A 21,256-nucleotide genomic window follows, 5' to 3' on the forward strand; every position below is an offset into this window, starting at 1 on the left:
ACAGCCGATTTTTTTGCTCCAAAGGTACATATCCCTGCTCCAAACTCTGACTTTCTGCTTCGAAAGCTGCTCCAAAAGACCAAGTGCCGCTTCCATCACTGCGTAAACTTGCCTCGCTTGTTTAATCCAGCTATTTAGGCTATGTTTTGTTAAATTAAATTATTGGGTTTTACGTGCCAAAACCACTTTCTGATTATGAGGCACGCCGTAGTGGAGGACTCCAGAAATTTCGACCACCTGGGGTTCGTTAACGTGCACCTAAATCTAAGTACACGGGTGTTTTCGCATTTCGCCCCCATCGAAATGCGGCCGCTGTGGCCGGGATTCGATCCTGCGACCTTGTGCTCAGCAGCCTAACACCATAGCCACTGAGCAACCACGGCGGGTTGCTGTGTTTTGTTATACCTGTTGTAAACTATAATTTAGTACTTCGTTGTCTTGGATGGCCCCAGTGGACACCCCACTATATATAAACACCCTCGCTGCACCTGATGGGTAGGTTGGGTGCAGTGTGGAACTAGTATGTGTGTATGTGTCCTTTCTTCGGATCCTCTGATGGTGCTCATTGCCTCTTTCAAAAAGACTACAATATCTTCACCTGGTAGTGTGTTAAAATGCATCGCGCTTTGCAAAGAAAGCGGTTTGTAGCATTCCTTGTCACTGCTAGAAATCATTTGCCACTATTTTGTAATGGCGGAGCACAAAGAGCAGACTGCACTCGAACAGAAGTTGCCATATTTTTGTGTCTATAACCCGCACCAAAAATTTTAAACATTTTACAGTAAGGTTAGGGTGCGGATTACTGGAATTTTGATTTGAGGTGTGGCTTCATGGCAGCACAGCGTACACTGCCCCAAAGCCACACTTCAAGGCAAGGTTCTCAAGTACTCACACTTTCGTGATCTCCTGGGGAACCCCACTGTTTTTCTACCCCTATGTGTTGAAGCTCCCTTCTCCCCTCCTGCATTGTCGCTCATTCTCCTTCTCTGTATGGGTCACCATTCTGTATGTAACAGTTTGCGAATAGTGCACATGGCGATGGCAAAGTAGAACTAGGATCACGATAAGCCATGCTAAATAGCCCAACTGCCATTTCCGAAAATGATTAAGCGGAGTCACTGGCTCAAGAGAGGACATGGACAAGTCCATAGGCACCGACTACAGGGGGGGGGGGGGGGGCTCCGGGGCCCGAGCCCTCTACGGAGTTTCACGGGACAACCTGGCAAACCTGAGACAAATTGGCAGCTGCCAGAGACAGCAGCGGAGGACTCCATCTTTTAGTCTCAGCCTACACACGGATGTTCTAGTATTTATGGCCTCATGCCATCACGCTAGTGTGTGGTACATGGCGGCCCAGGCATCACTTTCTAAGTCATCAGTTTGGAGAATTCTAAACGACGGCCTTTCATCCGTACCACCTTAGCCAGCACCAATGCTTAGAAGATAGACACCTCTGGAATCGTTTAGATTTCTCAAATTGGGTCCTTACAAAAGTCGATGAGTCACCCAACTTTTTGAGCAACATCATGTGCGCAGATGAAGCCAATTTTCAAAGAAATGTGTAGGTAAATTTGCATAATGCACACTACTGAGGGGACTTCAATGTACACTGGATAAAGCGCAATCGGCACCAGTACTAGTGGTCGCTCAATGTGTGGTTTGGAATTTACGCCGGTGCTATTATCGGTCCCATCTTCTTCAGTCACACACTGACTGGACAGCGTCACATGAAAGAAATCATTGAAGGAGTGGTGGATGAGTTTCTCAGTGGAGTCCCGCTGTCGCATCTCCACTTCTGTGGTATCAGCAAGATGGGGCACCCACACACAGCAGCAGCCGAGCACAAAACTGCCTGGATGCGGCTTTTCATGCGCAGTAGATTAGAAGGCACAAGCCTATAAATTGGCTAGCTAGGTCACCTGACCTCTCCATTCGATTTCTTTCTTTGGGGCTATGTGAAAGATTGTGCTTACATGATTGAGACGGATGTCAGATTAGTTCAAGGCAAGGATAACGGAAGTGTGCCATAGAATTCCGGCGTTGGTCATCAAGAAAGCCTCTGAAGATGTGACAAAATGGACACAGTACTGCGTAGCTGCAAAAGGAGACCCATTTGAGCACATCCTCTAGGCTGGTGTGCAATAGAGCTCACGAGTTCATACATAATAAGGGCATACTGAAATCTGAGTATTTTTATCTTTTTTGCAGACATCCTGATTGCCCATTCGGATTATTTAGAAGTGGTACATTTACTGTCTTCAACGCATCGGTTTGCCTTTTCTCTACACATTGGTCACTTCCTGGTCTGTTTATTTCGCTTTTATTTTTGACACGAACCTATTTTTGCAGCACGTATACACTTTCATCAAAAATAAAACGGTCACTTTAATTTGGATTTGGTACGAAGCAAGTTTCTCACGTGAAATAGGGCTTCGAATGCACTATTTTGATGCAGTGTGAGCAAAGCCAGGATTTTGAAACATTCTATGCCTGTTGCATTGCTTTTTACATTTCGTGCATCGTCAGAGCGGCGCTTCGGCCGCATTATCAAGGGGCTTTTGTTATCGATGTGATCAGTCGGCCTTGAGAGATGAATAAGTGTAACGTAGAAATGAGAGGAAGGATTAGCTGCAAAGCCACAAGACCTGTTGTTGGTGCCCCTTCCGTACCATTTCAAGGTGATGAGCTCTCTCTTCGGGTTTGTGACAGGCAATAAAAATCGGCTTATTCGAGAGCTCTGCTTTGTGATGCGAGCGGGAGCGCACTCAGGTGGCATTTTTCATACTTCGTGAGGTTTCATTGCCTGTAAGAAAAAAAATGTACGCAATTAGTACGTTGCCGAAAGCACTGCAGTTAGAGGTCATTTTGGGGTGTCTACAAATGCCTCATAGACACTTTGAAAATAAGGAAAGTACTTCTAGGGTTATATAATTGCAATTACTCAATTAAATCTCAGTAACGAAATAATTACTGGCGGCTACTCCACTGTACTGGAAACGATATGCACTAGGTTTTCTTTGTGTAACGCAACTGCTATTTTTCAAAGCCTTGGTGCATGATAGTTGGGGAACACTGTATAATTCACTCAACACCCAAAATGAGCCAAGCCAAATTGACTCGAAACCAGAATGCGCAGCAGCGCTGACAGTCTGACTCACAGAAAAAAATAGAGAGGGAGAAAGAGAGATGCTGCAGTTTCACTGGAAAGGCGAAACAGTGTCAGTGATAGCCAAATATGTGGCAATTGCACAAAGGAAGATTACGCCACTGAGAGGACTCAGGCCGTGAAATTGAACTGTCTCCTACTATGATGACTTGTATATACTCGTATACACAAGTCATCGTTATATATTGTTGCGGGAAGAAAGCAGGCCCACGAGTGTAAAATAACTTATATTTACAAATGATGGATATGGCGTTCAGGCAACCGCCAGACTTCGTCTTTCTCTAGTCCAACTCAACGTCTTCCTTCACTTCACCGTAACATCACCCTCCCGGTGGGGGAGCTCCGTCCCGGTGCAAGTTAAACAGCCTCACTTATTGGGGGGACATAGGGCTTGAGCCTGGTGACGTGAACAACATCACTGGTTAAGTTGGGAGGCACGGAAGGCTGACCGAGTGGGGCGATCTCGTAGGTCACGTCGGACAGTTGGCGTAAGATCTGGTACGGACCAGAAAAACGGGACAGTAATTTTTCCGACAAGCCGACACGACGTGAAGGCGTCCAGAGAAGGACAAGGGAACCAGGTGAAAAATGGTGGTCTCGGTGCCGAAGGTCGTAGCGTCGCTTTTGAGAAGCTTGCGAGACTGTGAGGCGATGACGGGCGACATCTCGGGCCTGGGCGGCTAAGTCAATAGCCTCGCGAGCGTAAGCAGTGCTGGGTGACTGTACTGCGGAAGGTAGCAACGTGTCAAAAGGCAAGGTGGGGTCGCGGCCGTACAAAAGGAAAAATGGTGAAAATCCGGCAGTGTCGTGACGGGACGAGTTGTATGCGAAAGTGACGTATGGTAAAGCGACGTCCCAGTCGCGGTGATCGTTGGAGACGTACATGGCGAGCATTTCAGTGAGTGTGCGGTTGAGTCGCTCGGTGAGGCCGTTCGTTTGAGGGTGGTACGCGGTAGCAATCCGATGTTCTGTAGAACAGGAGCGGAGCAGATCATCAACGACCTTCGATAGAAAGTAGCGGCCGCGATCCGTCAGCAACTGGCGAGGGGCGCCGTGGTGCAGGATGACGTCTTTTAGTAAGAAGTCGGCGACATCTGTAGCGCAGCTGGTTGGCAGGGCTCGTGCGATGGCATATCTAGTGGCATAATCGGTTGCTACAGCAATCCATTTGTTTCCTTTGATGGAAATTGGAAACGGACCAAGGAGGTCGAGGCCCACACGGAAGAAGGGCTCTGTAGGTATATCAATGGGTTGAAGCAAACCAGCGGGAGGCATAGCAGGCGTCTTCCGGCGCTGACACAGGTCGCAAGAAGCGACATAACGGCGCACAGAGCGATAAATGCCAGGCCAGAAGAAGCGGCGCCGCAGGTGGTCGTAAGTACGAGTGACGCCCAGATGTCCAGCAGTAGGAGCGTCATGAAGTTGCTGGAGCACGGTGAGTCGAAGGTGCTTGGGGACGACTAGGAGGAGCTCCGGGCCGTCAGGACGAACGCTACGACGGTATAAAGTTCCATCGCGCAACGTGAACATCCGAAGGGACGGGTCATTGGGCGAGGAGCTTAGGCGGTCCATAAGTGTTCGAAGAACAGGATCCTTGCGCTGCTCGTCGCCAATGTGGAGGAAGCCGGAGAGGGACAGAATACTCATGTCCGAGTCTGCATCGGTATCGTCCGGTTGATCCACGGGATTGCGGGACAGGCAGTCAGCGTCTTTATGCAGGCGTCCTGACTTATATATAATAGAAAATGTATATTCTTGTAGGCGCAATGCCCAACGTGCAAGTCGTCCAGTTGGGTCCTTCAAAGAGGAGAGCCAGCAGAGGGCGTGATGGTCGGTGACAACGCAGAAGCTCCGACCGAAAAGGTACGGGCGAAATTTCGCGACCGCCCATACGAGCGCGAGACATTCTCTCTCAGTAATGGAGTAATTTCGCTCGGGCGTGGAAAGGCGGCGGCTAGCGTAAGCGATGACACGGTCTTGGCCCTGTTGACGCTGAGCGAGGACAGCGCCGATGCCATGACCACTCGCGTCAGTTCGTACTTCAGTGGGCGCAGAAGGGTCAAAGTGGGAGAGAATCGGGGAAGTGGTAAGCCGCTCAATCAGGGTAGAGAAGGCTTTCTCCTGTAGCGGTCCCCAAGAGAAAGAGGCGTCTTTCTTAAGAAGGTCAGTGAGAGGGTGAGCGATGTCCGCAAAATTTTTCACAAATCGCCGAAAATAAGAGCATAAGCCCAGAAAACTACGGACATCGTTCGTTGAACAAGGTACAGGAAAATTTCGCACGGCGTGAACTTTCTGTGGATCAGGTTGGATTCCGGCGGCGTTGACGAGATGACCAAGCATGTTAATTTCACGGCGACCGAAATGGCACTTGGAGGAGTTTAGCTGAAGGCCAGCCCTGCGAAACACGGAGAGTATGGTTGTGAGGCGCCGCAGGTGGCTCTCAAAGTTCGGCGAAAACACAATCACATCGTCGAGGTAACACAGGCATGTAGACCACTTCAAGCCGCGCAAGAGAGAGTCCATCATGCGCTCGAATGTAGCTGGCGCATTGCATAATCCAAAGGGCATGACTTTAAATTGGTACAGACCGTCCGGTGTGACAAAGGCGGTTTTCTCGCGGTCCATCTCATCGACGCTAATCTGCCAATAGCCGGAGCGGAGGTCAATTGATGAAAAGTATTGGGATCCGTGAAGGCAGTCAAGAGCGTCATCAATGCGAGGCAAGGGATAAACATCCTTCTTTGTTATCCGGTTGAGGTGACGGTAGTCAACGCAGAAGCGCCACGAGTTATCTTTTTTCTTTACTAAGACAACCGGTGATGCCCACGGGCTACTGGAGGGTTCAATGATGTCCTTGTCCATCATCCTGTCTACTTCTTTCTGTATGATGGCCCTTTCTGTTGCCGAGACACGATATGGCCGCCTATGAATGGGGCTGGCGTCACCGGTGTTGATGCGATGCGTGACAACAGATGTCTGGCCAAGTGGACGGTCGTCCAAATCAAAGATGTCCCGATAAGATGACAGGAGGTGACGAAGAGCTGCTGTTTGCTCGGAAGGAAGGTCGGGGGCGATCATCTTAGAAACATCGTCCGCAGGCGTCGAGTACGAAGGAGTGGATGACAAAGGTCCGTTCGTACTGAGGAAGGATTCAGAGGTCAAAAAAGAAATCTGAAATTCTTCCAAAGGAGTGATATGCGCTATGGCGATACCGTGTGGCAAAACATGTGACGAGAACCCAAAATTGAGGATGGGCACGCGAGCGCAGTTTTCGCGGATCCGAATTAAGGTGCTCGGTAGGGCAATATTACGCGACAAAACCACGTCAGTAAGCGGCGACAGGACGTACTCGCCATCAGGTACGGGAGGACAGGGCGTCAGCAGGACATTTGTAGCAGCCTGTGGAGACAGCCTTGCAAATTCAGCAGCACATAAGCGGTGTGGAGCACAAGTGGTTGCGTCGGCAGGAAGCGGCAGGTCCAACTGTACAACACCTGCGGAGCAGTCAATTTGGGCAGAGTGTTTCGAAAGGAAGTCGAGGCCGAGAATTAGGTCGTGTGGGCAGTGTTCAAGGACGATAAATAGAACAACGGTATAATGGCCCCCAATGGTCACACGTGCTGTGCACATTCCAAGGACAGGTGACGTACTCCCATCGGCGACTCGCACGGTGCACGGTACGGCGGGGGTCAGAACCTTTTTGAGCCGGCGGCGGAGAGCAGCGCTCATAACTGAAAGCTGCGCTCCTGTATCAACGAGAGATCTAACAGGAACGCCATCGACTTCAATGTCCAGCAGGTTTCCACATGTAGGCAGGGTCAATAGAGGATTTGTGGGCCGGGTCGGAGTTGCAGCTTCACCTCCGGGAGCTGCACCGCCTAGTTTCCCGAAGCGAAGCGACCGGTTGCAGAAGGGGACGAAGAGCGGTGAACGAGAGGCGAACGGGACCTACGACCTTGCGGAGACGGGGATCGGCTGGATCTTGGTGGAGCACTGTCGGCGTTGATGTTCCTAGTCGGCGTATAGGGCGAGAAAGTGCGATTGTCGGGTACTTGGCTGTAGTGACTCGGAGACGACCACCGAGGAGGCGACAACCAGTGGTTGCGGCAATGACGGGCGATGTGTCCAATACCGGAACAATTAAAACAGATGGGTTTATCATCCGCTGTGCGCCATTCAGCCGGGTTGCGACGGAGTGGTGGAAAGCTTTGCGTCCGGGAGCGAGCGGTCGGAGAAATTTGGTAGGTGTTGGTATGGCGGACTGAGCAGAGAGATGGAATGCCCAAACTTGCTATTTCCTCCCGAACGACTGCTTGTATAAGGGAGATAGCGGGTACGCTTTCCCGACAGTCTGAACGAACGGGAGCCGGGGCCATGGCCTCAAGCTCACGGCGAACGATGCGCGTTATTTCTTCCGGTCCTGCGGGCTGAACGAACCGCGGCGGGTCTTCGCAAGAAGATGTCGCGGCGGTATTGGGCAACCGGTCGAAAGTTTGAGTGACGCGGCGGCCCTTCGCTTGTTCGAAGCGCCGGCACTCCTTAATAATTGCATCCACAGTGGCACAATCCTTACACATCAAGAGATTGAAGGCATCGTCTGCAATACCTTTCAATATATGGCCAATCTTGTCTGCCTCGGTCATGTTGTCATCAGCCTTGCGACAGAGGGCCAGCACATCCTGTATGTACACGACATAGGATTCTGTGGACGTCTGAGCGCGGCACGCAAGTTCTTTTTTAGCTGCCAGCTGACGACCGACAGGTCTGCCGAACAGGTCTCGCATTTTTTCTTTGCAAACATCCCAGCTCGTTAGGTCAGCTTCATGTGTGTCATACCATTGCTTCGCAGTTCCCTTCAGATAAAATATTACGTTTGCAAGCATCATTGTAGGATCCCACCTGTTGTTGTCGCACACTCGCTCGTACATCGTAAGCCAGTCCTCGACGTCGACGTTGTCCGTGCCACAAAATGTTCCCGGGTCCCGTGGGTGAGTGAGGATGACCGTGGGCACGGGCTGCCGAGGCGTTGTCGCTTGTGTCGGTTGATTTGCCATTGTGGCAGCAGGTAGATGACGTCCGCTGCGAAGTTCCGTGGTGGTACCCCGCACCTTCCACCAAAATGTTGCGGGAAGAAAGCAGGCCCACGAGTGTAAAATAACTTATATTTACAAATGATGGATATGGCGTTCAGGCAACCGCCAGACTTCGTCTTTCTCTAGTCCAACTCAACGTCTTCCTTCACTTCACCGTAACAATATGATGACTAATTTGTCCTTTATTATATACGCGTATAATGCCGTCACTTCAGAGCTTCATTCTTCAAGCTTGCATGAAGTTTGTTCAAGTGCAAGATATATGGGGTTTGGAAAGGTGGTCGCCCCCCCCCCGCCCCCCCCCGGGAAAATGAAAACTCTACACCCATGGACAAGTCGTCTATCCCCAAATGGGTACTGCTTATTTAAACATCTGAGGGATGTATGCAGTTATATCCATGGGTTTTACACTCATATTTTTTCTTTCTGGGCTGTTCTGGAAGAGGATGCGGGTTGTTTGTGTTGGCCTGTTATATAGGTAAAACTACAGTATTTTCTAGCCAGCTCCTTCCAATCTCAACTTACAAAAACGTTGCCGAAGTTTAGTGTGCGATCAAGAGGAAACACCGATGAAGTCTCGTATGAAACAAATTTGTTGTGCCAGCGAATCGTAAGTTTTGCAAGTGCCAAATATGGCTTCCGGGCCTTGAGTGCTCATTAAAGAGAGCAAGCTTGGTCAAAGCATTTGAAAGTGTTCTCTAAGAATCGTAGGGATCCAAGAGAGCCGTCAAACACTCCACAGTCTCCGACTTTGTAATTTTTTATCTTTCTGAAAAATACTTTTCTTAAGTGGACTTCACAGACAAGGTCATGAAGCCTTCAAATGCAGATATATTAGGTAAATTAAAAAGGTCCATTAAAAGTTCTTTGTCTCATCATACTTGGAATTACCTCAAGATCTCTAAAGAAATGAAGCTTGTCATCGAATTTAGCATGTGTGTTCTTTTTAGCATTTCATAATTGCTTATACTTACTTTTGTTTTACTTGTGCAGCATCAAGGTCTTCTATTTCTCCAACTGCCAAATGTGACAACTCAAAGCAAGGATGCCTCCACCGATGTCACCTATGTGACTATGAGGCTGATGAACTGTTTCGTCTGGAAGCACATGCCAGTGTGCATAATGGCGAGAAGCCGTTTCAGTGCCCTTCATGCCCTCGGAGCTTCTCAAACAGATACACCCTAAAGGTTCACCGGTGCATCCACACGGGTGAACGACCGTTTCAATGCCCTGCATGCGTTCAGAGCTTCACACAAAAAGTTCACCTGAAAAGCCACCTGCGCACCCACACAGGCGAAAAGCCATTTCAGTGCCCTTCATGCTCTCAGAGCTTCTCACAAAAGGGCAACCTCAAAGCCCACCTGCGCACCCACACAGGTGAGAAGCCATTTGAGTGCCCTTCATGCCCTCAGAGCTTCTCACAACAGGCCCACCTGAAAGGCCACCTGCGCACCCACACAGGCGAGAAGCCATTTCAGTGCCCTTCATGCTCTCAGGGCTTCTCACACAAGGGTCACCTGAAAGCCCACCTGCGCACCCACACAGGCGAGAAGCCATATCAGTGCCCTTCATGCTCTCAGAGCTTCTCACAAAGGAGCAACCTTAGGAAACACATGAGGCGAGAAGCCATGTCAGTGCACACTCTGCCTTCAGAGATTCTCGTTGAAGAATGCCCTGAAGATACAACAGTGTATTCATACAGCTGACCAGCCATATAGTTGCACCGTCTGCTCCAGGGCCTCATCACTTGAACAGACTTATGAGAGAACGGTACCATGATACTGTAGGGTAGGTCAACAATCTCGTTGAACTAGAGTCTGAATGAAAAATCTACATATGTGTAGCATGTTACATAGTGTTCCACAGCATGTGGTAGCACAAGTGTCTCCACATGCTCCTAAGCGGAAGCTTTAGCTTGGGCCCAACTCCGATGCCGCCAATTCAAGTACATGTAAAACACAGAGATGCTTTTCGGAGATAAGCACTGGGCCTATTATAATGAAATTTGTTATATTTTAGAGAAAAAGTTAACTCTGGTGACTGCTGGAAGCAGAATTTTGGTTAAAGGCCTGAATGTTATAAGAAGAATTTACAACGATTGTTAAGCTTGAAAAAAATTGAAGCAAGAAGTTTATAAATTTGTAGCTCTGCACCTGGAATAGATATTTAGTTCTGTAAACTGTATATGGTAGGTCATCCAATGTGGACAAGTTTGATGTATGGATTTATTTATATCTTTTGTGAACCTGTTACATTGTTTACGGTGATCTTGCAAAAGTCCTATTCACTTATTAGTGGCATACTTGAATACCTTGTTTAATACATCAATTTTGTCCGCTTTAGATGTCGTATTCAATGCACTTTACAGAATTGTGACATCTTTTATTGCTAAGTTACAGAGTTGTAAACTTGATAGTTTTGCTTCCTGAAAATTTGTGATCTTCAACAATTTTTTTAACAGATTGATGACCTAAATAAAAATGTACTACCAACAGTCACTAGATACTATTTCTTTTAATATGCCACAAACCTCGTCAAATTTGGTGCAGTAGTTGCCAAGACCTTTTTCACTTTTTTTTTCATTTCATTTCACCTTTTCATGTATTTTGGTAGGAGCCCCTGAGCCAAATCTTGCTAAATCCCTGGAACACTTCTTTTTAGAGTCACCATATTTGCTCTAGATCATTTCTTAGCACGTTATGCAACACAGAGCAAAAGAAATTGAAAACTGACCCCCACAAGGCCGTTATAGCCGAGAAAAAATTTCAAAATACAGTTAAGCCTCGATATAATAAAACCTGTAAAAATCAGCAGTTTGCTTTGTTATATTGTGACTTTTCATTATTAGGAAAGTATTCAACATTTGTTGCAATCTCAAAAATAGGTTTGCATGCCCGTAGAATATATGTGTTCATTGTAATACTTCTTACTACACTACAGATGTCTGAATGATCTGCTTTCCGTTGAGTACTGTGATTTGTTTTGTTTTTTTATTGTTTTTTTGTACATATGAACTTGTTCTGTTAGACCGACTCATGTATTTGTTGCCTCTAGGTTCATAGTACATGGGTCATCCGGGAGTCTCTCTTGATTTTACTCCATTCGCATATTCTTTTTACAGATGGGTACTTTGTTAAAGCAATTGCTTGTTCAGTAAGTTAGCTTTCCTTTGTCTGTTTCATCAGAGTATCAAATAAATGCCAATGTTTAATTAGTATTCGTTGTCTGTTCCTGGTATTTCACTACTTGAATAACAGCATGCACTACAGGCACGTGAGCATTTTACTGTATTGGGGGCTGCAAGAGAAGTTGAGGGACGGCAGTTGGAAGTTCATTATTAGGATAGAAAGAACTTGGTATAAGTAACATACATGAGTAATTTAAGTTTTTAGTTGAATGTCAAGTCCACCATGCCCAATTCATTCGTACATATTATTTCAACTAATGTGTCAGTATTTCTATAATCACCAGTGTGACATATATCTGTAGAAATATTTGTACAGTTACCTCTCAGCTGTACGAAAATCAGTTTAACGAATATTTCAGAATAATAAACTTTTAGAAAATACGCAGCAGTTTTCCTATGCATTCAGTGCAAAAATCTTTCATTTAAATGAATTTCTGAATAGCGAATATTTAAGTTGAGCGAACTTAATCAGTGGATCCAGGCTCATCTTTTTTTAATCCCTTCAATGAAGTTTTGTAATCTGCAGTGGTGGTATAACCGATGGCCACTGCGCCCAGATCACCCCTCCATCGGCGGCTATGTGCAGTGCGACAGTGAGCTGGTTACTTTTGCTGAACTCGCAGGTCTGGAAATTGTTTCCAGTATTGGTCCCAAAGAAGAAGGGTGCGACAATGAAGATGTAATGGCAGAGGCAGATTCAAATCCTGTAATTCTAGCAGAGGCTGTAGGATGCCTTGGAAAGTTGCAAGGCTTTTTGTCTCAGCAACAAGCCGTGCCAGAAGAAGTGTGCTAAAACATAGACTCTCTGGAAAGCTTTGTTACTTGTGCTTTAACAGCATCAGTGCAAATGAAAATGAAATTTTTTTTCTCAAAATGAGATAAGTAGCAGTGTAACTGTTATGCACTTTGTATATACTGATGTACATAAACTCCATAAGTTCTATTTGAATGAGAGGAAAGGGGGCTATCCAAGAGAACAATTTTTATTAATCATAAAATAAGCCAACAAACAAGGACAACGTATGGGAAATTACTTGTACTGACTATAATTGAATTAAAGAAATCAAATTAATGGCACAAAAAGTGGATGAAAAACAATCTGTGTCCACAGCGAACAAAACACTCAAAACATATGAACTACAACACGGTGAATGCACGCAGGGTGCACAAAAACTGCAGAAAAGCACGGACCAAGCCACGCACGAGGTGTGTGGCTTGGTGTGTGATGATGAAGAAGGCGTGATGGTGGCGCCAAGTGATGCCGTGACGCCATGTGGCGCGTTGTACGAGTCTCCGCAGTGGGTTTGGTATTTGTAGGCGAAAAGTCGTGCAGTAGTAATGATCGGTCTCGGTGAACTCTGGTGGTCCGAGAACCGTATTTCTCAAGAATTCAGTGGTGCTGACAATGGAAATATTCAAGTGGCGTAGCGCCTCCGCAATGCAATTTGCGAATCGGCGGTGTAGCAGCGTCGCCGTGTTCGCCCTTTTCAGCAGCCTGATCGCATCGCGCATATACCTACGGGCGTCGTAGGCGGATGTATTGTACATGTACCTCGCCACGAGTTACTTTACATAAGTGATATAGTGCTTAAGGTGGTGTTTGCTCGCAACTGTTCACGCGCCCTTGAAATGGGGCAACGCATGTTTTCAATCGTGTTCAGCGCTAGTGCGCTATCCGTGACTTCATGTACTTTTGTCGTGGACTTTACGACAATTATTGTGTAGTGCTGTGAACACAACGGAGCTTTAGTGACATCACATGGTCTGCCAGACTTCCACGAACTAAAATGCAGAGTAGATGTTTAATATCATTGGTACTAAGGGTGCGATAAACACAGTGAGGTGGAGCTTAATACTGTACCCTGCGATATTCAGCTGCATCCCTGCCCGTTTTTTGCGCTCTTAGTTTTAGCAATGGGACGCAGGGTTCTGTGCTAAGTTGGGACGAATGAATGTGTATGTACGTTTGCGATAACTTCACCGCGACACATTTGTGTAATGCGATGAAGCAAACAGTGTGTTGCGGTGACGGGACGTATGGCAGCCCGAGTTCCACCCGCAGTGCCTATTCTGTGGACGAGACCGCAGGATAAACCCTCACTTTATTCTGTGGACCAGACCACAAAATACACTTCAGCTTTGTTTTGTTGGGTAGTGCGCTATTAATTGGTAAGCTGCATTGCAGTTGCTCAGTGATGCATTTCTATGGTTTTTCTGAAGAGTTGTCAATTCTGTCTTATCTTGTACTTAATTTATGTTTTTAAATTTCATTTATTAGTTTATGCCCTCAGGCCCCAGAGGGCATTACAGAGGGCGTGGGTACAGCATAAATACAAAACAATAAACGGGATTCAAAGAAAAATACATTAGGTTTGTGAAATACATACACTGTTGTGAAGCTTTTTATTGATATTGATGCATTGTTGTTTGATTCTACATTCTGTGGACCACTTTGGCCACATCAAGTTACCAGTAACATTGAAGCACAGTGGAAGGCCAGAAGGAAGGGGGCAGACTGTTATCGGTCTTCCCACCAAACGGAGGTGCACACGTCTAGTTTCATTAATTCACTAAGAAGGCATCTGCTGATCGTGCGAATGTCATGCTTGGATGGCCTGTGGATAGTTGCAGTTTGGAAGCTGCAATGAATGGCACCAAAATTTCAGAACACATGGTGAAGGTATTGCCAAAAAGGTGTCCTCGGCAATTTTACATGATACCTGCAGTTTGGCAGAGATGAAGCCATACTTGGAAGATGATGCCTAGCTCTCTGTAATGTCACTAGTAGAAATGAAGAAGTGAAAACCGGTATGGTTCTGTCCCGCTAAAAAAACTTATTGGCAAGGCGAATTCAGTCTGTTGCCATTTCTGTCTGGAATGGAGACATCTGAAATGTGCATGTCCCAATGGTTTGCCCAAATCGAGTACATGGTTTTGCAGAGACTGGTACCAATAACAGATGACACCGTAACTAGTATTATTGTTGCCACCATTGTCACCACTTCATTTTTGTATTTCTAATGCAAAACTATCCATAGTGTTTTGGAAAAATAGTTCTAATCTTGGCCTTCGAAACGTGTAGGAACCATATTTCTTGTAAGACCACTGGCATCGCTACCATCGTGGTCCCTCTGTCTGAGCATTGTTGTTGCAAGAATACATTGTAATAAATATTCATTTCATGTGCATTAATATGGCTATTTGTGTGCTTTGATAACCACTCTGGATTAGTTCTGTACATGTACGGCAGGCAAGCTTTTATGAACAGCAATTAAAAAATGCATCACTTGACAAACATGATGTATGTAGACTGTGATGCAGAGATGGCACACACATTTCCATCCGAGCAGCAATTTCAGCATGTTAACTGTCAAGCTAACATCGCCAGAATCTAAATAGGTGTATGACAGGCAAGGTTGAAGTAAAGTGGGTTTCAAACTTTAAGCCCATTAGGCATATGAACAAAGTTATCTCTGCGCCTTTACGGCTCTGTTTTGTGGCTTCCACTTGCTGATCTGAAAAACCGTCAAGAAAGTTTGGTTGCTTCGGGGCTATGCGCATATGATAGCCACAGTCTGGTCGGTCTGACTTTGGTCTAAAGCAAAAGCGCAAGATGAAGTCTATTTTGTGCTGTCCCTACTGGTCCACAAAATAAAGTGTGAGTTTATCCTGTGTTCTGGTCCACAGAATAGGCACTCCAAGTTCCACCTTTGGTACCCCGTCACCCCGAAGATACTGCCTCGCCCGCTTTACTATAATCTCGGGTGCTCTCGAACTCTCTATTTGCCGGTCTTCTTATATTCACGTGCTGAACGGTCCCACCGCAATACATATATGTAGTGAGTGAAGCTTGTTAAAGTTGCCAAATGCTTTCATAGTGTCAGACCTAACAGTTTTAGAATGACATGGCCAGTACAACAGCCCAGATCTTCACTTTAACAATTTTGTTAGGACTGTCAAACTAATCTTACAGCACAGAAAAAGAATGTAAACACTTCAAGAGTTGATTAGCAAGTAATATTGGAAAGCACAAGTCTAGTGGCCAAGGGTGTGGTGAAGTGCCCAATTGATACACCTCAAGTGCTCAAAAATTTCTAGCATATTGATGCAGGTTGATCAGATTGCTGCAATATTGGTTGCTTTACAATGAAAATAATAGTATTGGATAAGAGGATGCAAGCGACTCGTGTGCTGCTTGGTTATGCAAACCACATGGGTCCCAGAAATACACAGACAGGGTTCTTGTTTACACAAGTTGCTTGCGTCCACTAATCTAAAGCTCTCTAATGTCAGCAGTATAAAGAGAGGCTATAAAAATAGGGCTTTGAACTTCACAACTCCAATCTTGTTTCTTCTATACTCATACAACCTAAACACTACGCTGCCGTGACAGCATCTGCCTAGCTCTATGCCACATTTTGCGACAAAAGCAGTGATCACTCAGTTAGAGTTGCCTGTCTTAATATTACTCGCAAGAATTCCTTAAACAGTTCATTTTTTAACACGAAGCATGTCATGCCCAACTAAAAAATTCACCAAGCAATAAGCAACTAGAAGTAGCTAAAATATCACCAGTCTTCTGAAGTCAGTTTAATTTGCAGCTCCTAAAATTGGCTGTTATTGAATTAGGGCAAGGAAAGAACAACTTGAATAAACATATATCTCATCAGAAAGTTGTGGTGGCGTGCGGCAGGCTAAGGCAGTCAAAGGAAGCTGTTTTGGCATTGGTCTACCTCTGTCCCAAAACCAGGCACCGCAGCTGAGGCGACTTGCCTTGGCTTTGACATCTTCAAATTTGCTTTCCCAAGCACAGAATACTCAGTAGAGTTGAGCTCAATGCACATCACCCACGCTGGGGATGCAGGCCAAGAGGATGCCACCTTGACGAAGCAGACACCACAGACCTCAAATTAACAAATGACACCAATTATCCCAACTGCCACAGCCTCCATTGAAGCCAGAAGGGCATGGGCAACTGGGGCCTTCATCCAGAGTGTCATTGTGACTCTGCCCCAAGAGGCAGCAACCATTATCCGATATAACACTTGATGTAGGGTTGAAAATGTGCCACATTTACAAAATCAGGGTTTCAGGCTGGGACCATTTCCGTGATGCACTCAAGTCTGCAGAATGTGAAGATGTTGAATTGCTAGCAACACGCATCCTTTACACACTGCAAAGAGCGACATGCAAACTAGAGCTTACTGGGGCAACATCCAGTCCCGACAAGCACCTGCTGCAACTTTGGGGTGAGCAAGCCGAGCTGCATACTGCATACTTAAATTGTGGCTGCACGCAACAAACCCCGATCAGTGTTCTGCACAAGACAATATCAGACATATCATGCTAAGAAACTTGCCAGAGACTCTGGCAATGCGCGTCATTTGAACATATAGGTCGTAGTAAGCTGCGACACATTCTCGGCTATAACAAGATGAACCAAATGCTGTTATACTATTGAAAACACGCTGCTCGATCTTCAGTGCACATCTGAGAAATTTGAGGAACAAGCTGCAGATGCTTTCCCCGACCACCTCACAGTGACTGACCATCACCAGAGTTGTACGCAAACTTAATGACCACTTGCCAAGGAAGGAATGGAAAGCCTCTTTACATTGGCAGAACCTGATGTTGCTATCGAGCATGTCAACACTTAAAACGTACATGGCAAAGATGGAGTCATTTTGCAGATGTTGAGGAATCTTGCCGAAACGACGAAGCAAGCACTATTCCTTGTAATCAATGAAATCTGGAATATTGGAATTCCCCACAGAGTGGAAACACTTGGTCATGATGCCACTACCGAAACCAGGCAAGAAACCCGACACCATAGCCAACCTTTGATAAGACTCGCTCACATTGACAGTGTGCAAATTGACTGAAGGAATGTGCCTCGCAAGGCTAAACCATCTGGGAAAGACAAGACTATTTCCACCTGTGCCAGATTGGTTTCTGGCCTAAGGTTGACATGTGCCACAATAGCCTCTTTCTGCATCAAAGCATCGCCAATACCAGCTGCTTCGGAGGAGATATATGGGTTTTTAGTCACAGTCGAACCAAGAAGGATCTTGAACGAAGTAGTGGTGGCCTTTCGTGATGCCTGCGCAGGCATTAGGGCTGCCACTGTTGCCAAAGCCGCTTTTGCAACTGAATGTTCAAAATATGAAGTTACAGTAAACAGCCAAAGACTTTTACCAACTGCACAGGTAGAAATGCAGGTTAAACCCAGACCAGCACGCTTGGTTGCGGGAGTGATTCGCTCATGAGGTAAGAAGGTGACTTAACAGTTCGTGATAAGGTATACTGAACGCAGGTATGTGCAGTATGTATATATACTGTTAGGCCAAAACAGATTACAAAAGCTTTTTTTTTTTCAGTTTGCCACTCGTACTTTAGGTAAGTGTGGGCAGGCTTATATAAAGCTGCATAGGGAAAATGGTACTAGATACAGCTATTAAGCGTAATATTTTTTCTTGGCTAAATTCTTGCTCCTTGAACTCATTTGAGATCATTAACTGTAGCACCAAAGCAGTGGACCACTACCAGAACAAAGGTATGTAGTGTGCCCATGTCAGTTCTTGCGCTTATGCCAGTCTTCTTTTTTACAGCAATAGCTGCTATGGGCAAACTCCCTTGGCTGTTCTGATGTCTACTGGTGTTGTCACAGGAATTCCCAAATTTCTTGCTAGAATATTGCAAATAAAGTTCTCATTGTGCTGTGAGGATTCAAACATGATCAAAAGACTGGCAGTCCACAATTATATCTATATTTGAGCCACTCTGCTGAAGGTACAGTAGTGGAGAATACTGATCCTGGACAGCACAATCAAGCCAACAGGTGCCATGATTGGCTAACACCTGCTCAATGCCTGCGTACTGTATATAGAGCTGGCGTCCACGCTTTCCAAGTTCCAACAAATCACTTTCCCACTTGTGAAGGCATTCCTATGTTAAATTTTCTTGCATGTAATGAGAGTGATTGGGTGCATCTGCTTCAATAATCTTCTAGTGCTTGGCTTCTCAGATTTACTAGAAGGGGCTGTTGGTGTCTTGTTTTCCTCAAGCACAGCGCGAGACCTAGCAATGGGTAGCCCAAATATAGATTTAGGAAAACCAAAAACAAATTCAGCAGTAAGAAGCTAAAGGGTTGTTTTTGTGGAGACCAGTGGCCAAGTCCAGATACGAAACAGGAGGGAGAAAAGTCTAGTCTTTCCACTTCAACACTGGGAGGCACTACTCCCACAAATAAATGTACGAGTCGTACTTAATTTACTTCTTTAAAGGAGAATACTGACCTGCAGTGGCGAGTGTTTACTTCAACAAACACCGCATGAAGCAAGCTTCCTGCACATATTTCACCAGCTACTGCATCATTGTTTCACATTACGAGTGAAACTGCAATTTTCTTTGTCACAACTTGCCCAATTTTGTGTTTTGCAGTAGGACATTCGCAGTGCTATCAAGGCACTTAAATACTCAAATTATGGGGTTTTACGTGCCAAAACCATTTTCTGATTATGAGGCACGCCGTAGTGGAGGACTCCGGAAATTTCGACCACCTGGGGTTCTTTAACGTGCACCTAAATCTAAGTACACGGGTGTTTTCGCATTTCGCCCCCGCACTTAAATACTCGTGCATAGTAGTAGAGAAAAAGAATAAATGTAAGAAAGCAGTGGCTTTTTGTGTATAAACTATGCATACACCTGGTGCTCTTATGGTCATTTTCCCCTATCTACTAAACCATTCTAAACAAGAAAAGCTTATACACAATTATTGTGCAAAGTCAGACCACATATAAACCAGAGGTATCCTTGGTAAGCAAAGTATATTTATTTGGCGCCATTTTCTGCAGCCCTGCTATGGGCTTTCTTTTCTTTCTTTTCAGCAGTGCAGTTTCATTAAGAAGCAACAAGACAGTTTGACAATTTTAATCATAGAAAGACTTAGCGAAACCTTTTTGGGGTTTTTTTTTCTTAGGTTCAGACTCTGTGCATTGCATTTTAAGGATTTTTTTTTTAATGGGTAGGGCATGTTAACATATTTTACACCATGTCAAGTATGGGGTGCTGTAGTGTCCTTGGACGGAGTCTTTCCCTTTTGTTCTGCACAATGTGATTTTTTTTTGTGTCCAAGGTCATTTTACATTTGAGTGTGATTGCAGCATTTTCCTAAGTTTCGCCTCTGTCACCCAAGCTTGAAAGATTGCTACCCACTGATGGTGGCATGACACATGTGACATTTTTTTTTTCAATAAAAGGAAGTCTGTAACTTATCCTGTGCACTGGTTGTCTTCTTGAATTACAATTTGTTACCTATATTTGCTCTTTTGTTGCGTTTCATATTAGGAATGGCTATCATAGTTGACATTATTTAACCATATTGCACACAATGTGGATATGTACTTGCAATACATGGCCAGCATAAATTGTGGCTATAAGGCACCAGCGCTGCAGGTGCACTGCTCGTGCAGAATATAGTTCCTCTACTACTTTCAAACATTGTTTTTATCTGCATTTGTGTAGCTCCAGTACCTGTGAACAACACACATCTGGTGGAAGAGTGGCCTGCACCTGCAGTTGGGCCCAATGAATAGCCAAAGTTCTGCTAGTTTTCATGTTATTAGCATATTAGTAAAGGCAGTAGTTTTTATAGTAGCCTGTTTGCCCAGTGTAGAAGCCAGGATCTCGTACATATATTAAGCTTTGCAGGGGACACAGCATCTGGCCCATAGTTTGTCACAGGCCATGTCTTCGGGGCAAGTTGAGTTTACTCACAAAGGGAGAACCAAGCTTGTTGAAATTGAAGGAAACCGCCTGTACACTCAGTGGCCTTCATCTTATGTGAGATATGTGGTTATAGCGACCCTTGCTTATGCACTTTTTGCCTGGCAGCAGTCTTTTGCTTTCGAAATGCTCAGGATAGCTTTCAGGAAGCTGGACAGAAATAACACTGAAAAACCAGATGTTAATTGTTGCAATTTGCAAAGCTTCATAAGGCATGATAACTGACCCGTTGCCTCTCAGGCCGCCTAAGTGGACATACTATGCTGGGTGATAGCGGCCCCCTACCACTTTTAGTATGCTTCACCACGTAACTAAAATGTACAGTCAACAGCAAAAGTTTGCGGGATGTGCGAGCGCCTGGCAAAGCGACCCTCCTCCCCTTCTAGCGGTGAACCCCTGGTGTCGAGACCGACGCCTGCACGCATGCACGTCCCTCCGATACTGCAGGCGTGCATGTTTCCACGCTTCCTCTTTGCGCGCCGGCGATATCCGAATGTAGCCGCGAAGTAGCCCACTTGCGATATGCGCCGTGGCGGCTTCGACGGGCAGAGCTTCTTTTAGTATACAACGGAAATCAATTGTCCATTTTTGTCTTGCTGGTCTCCTTCTATATAGCGCGCCTTCTGCCACGCTCTTCTGCGGTAGAACGCACCGTTCGTAAAAAGAAATAAACAACGAAAATTGGCCACGAGAAGGTGCAGCCCAGAAAAAGAAAAATGGCTTGTTGCGTTCGCCACCGGGCCGGCCCTATGCGTCAGTGTTCGTGACTCGACAAAAAGCAGCCGCAAGTTCATGCTTCTAAACATGTTTCACACAGTTTCGCCCGTCGAAGCCGCCACAGCGCATATTGCAAGAGGGCTACCTCGCGGCTACATTTGTATATTGCCGGCGCGCAAGGAGTAAGCGCGGAAATATGCACGCTTGCAGTCTAGGAGGGAAGCGCATCCGTGTAGACATCGGTCTCGACACCAGGGGTCACCGCTAGAAGGGGAGGAGTAAAGCCCCTCAATTTTCCAAAAGTAGCGC

The 21,256-nt window shown here is 45.9% G+C and overlaps 1 protein-coding gene across 2 annotated transcripts in view; it reads left to right on the top strand.

Annotated features, from left to right (window-relative positions):
* LOC139048771 (zinc finger protein 239-like) overlaps positions 1-11,470 on the top strand; it is a 96,481-nt gene extending 85,011 nt beyond the window's left edge. For both annotated transcript variants that reach the window (XM_070523362.1, XM_070523363.1), the window contains one exon: positions 9,253-11,470. In XM_070523362.1, coding sequence (XP_070379463.1) covers positions 9,253-9,965 — 713 coding nt within the window. In that variant the 3' untranslated portion in view covers positions 9,966-11,470. The remainder of the gene's footprint in view (positions 1-9,252) is intronic.
* The last annotated feature ends 9,786 nt before the right edge of the window (positions 11,471-21,256 follow it).

Source organism: Dermacentor albipictus, chromosome 8, assembly GCF_038994185.2.
Source record: "Dermacentor albipictus isolate Rhodes 1998 colony chromosome 8, USDA_Dalb.pri_finalv2, whole genome shotgun sequence".
NCBI lineage: Eukaryota > Metazoa > Arthropoda > Arachnida > Ixodida > Ixodidae > Dermacentor > Dermacentor albipictus.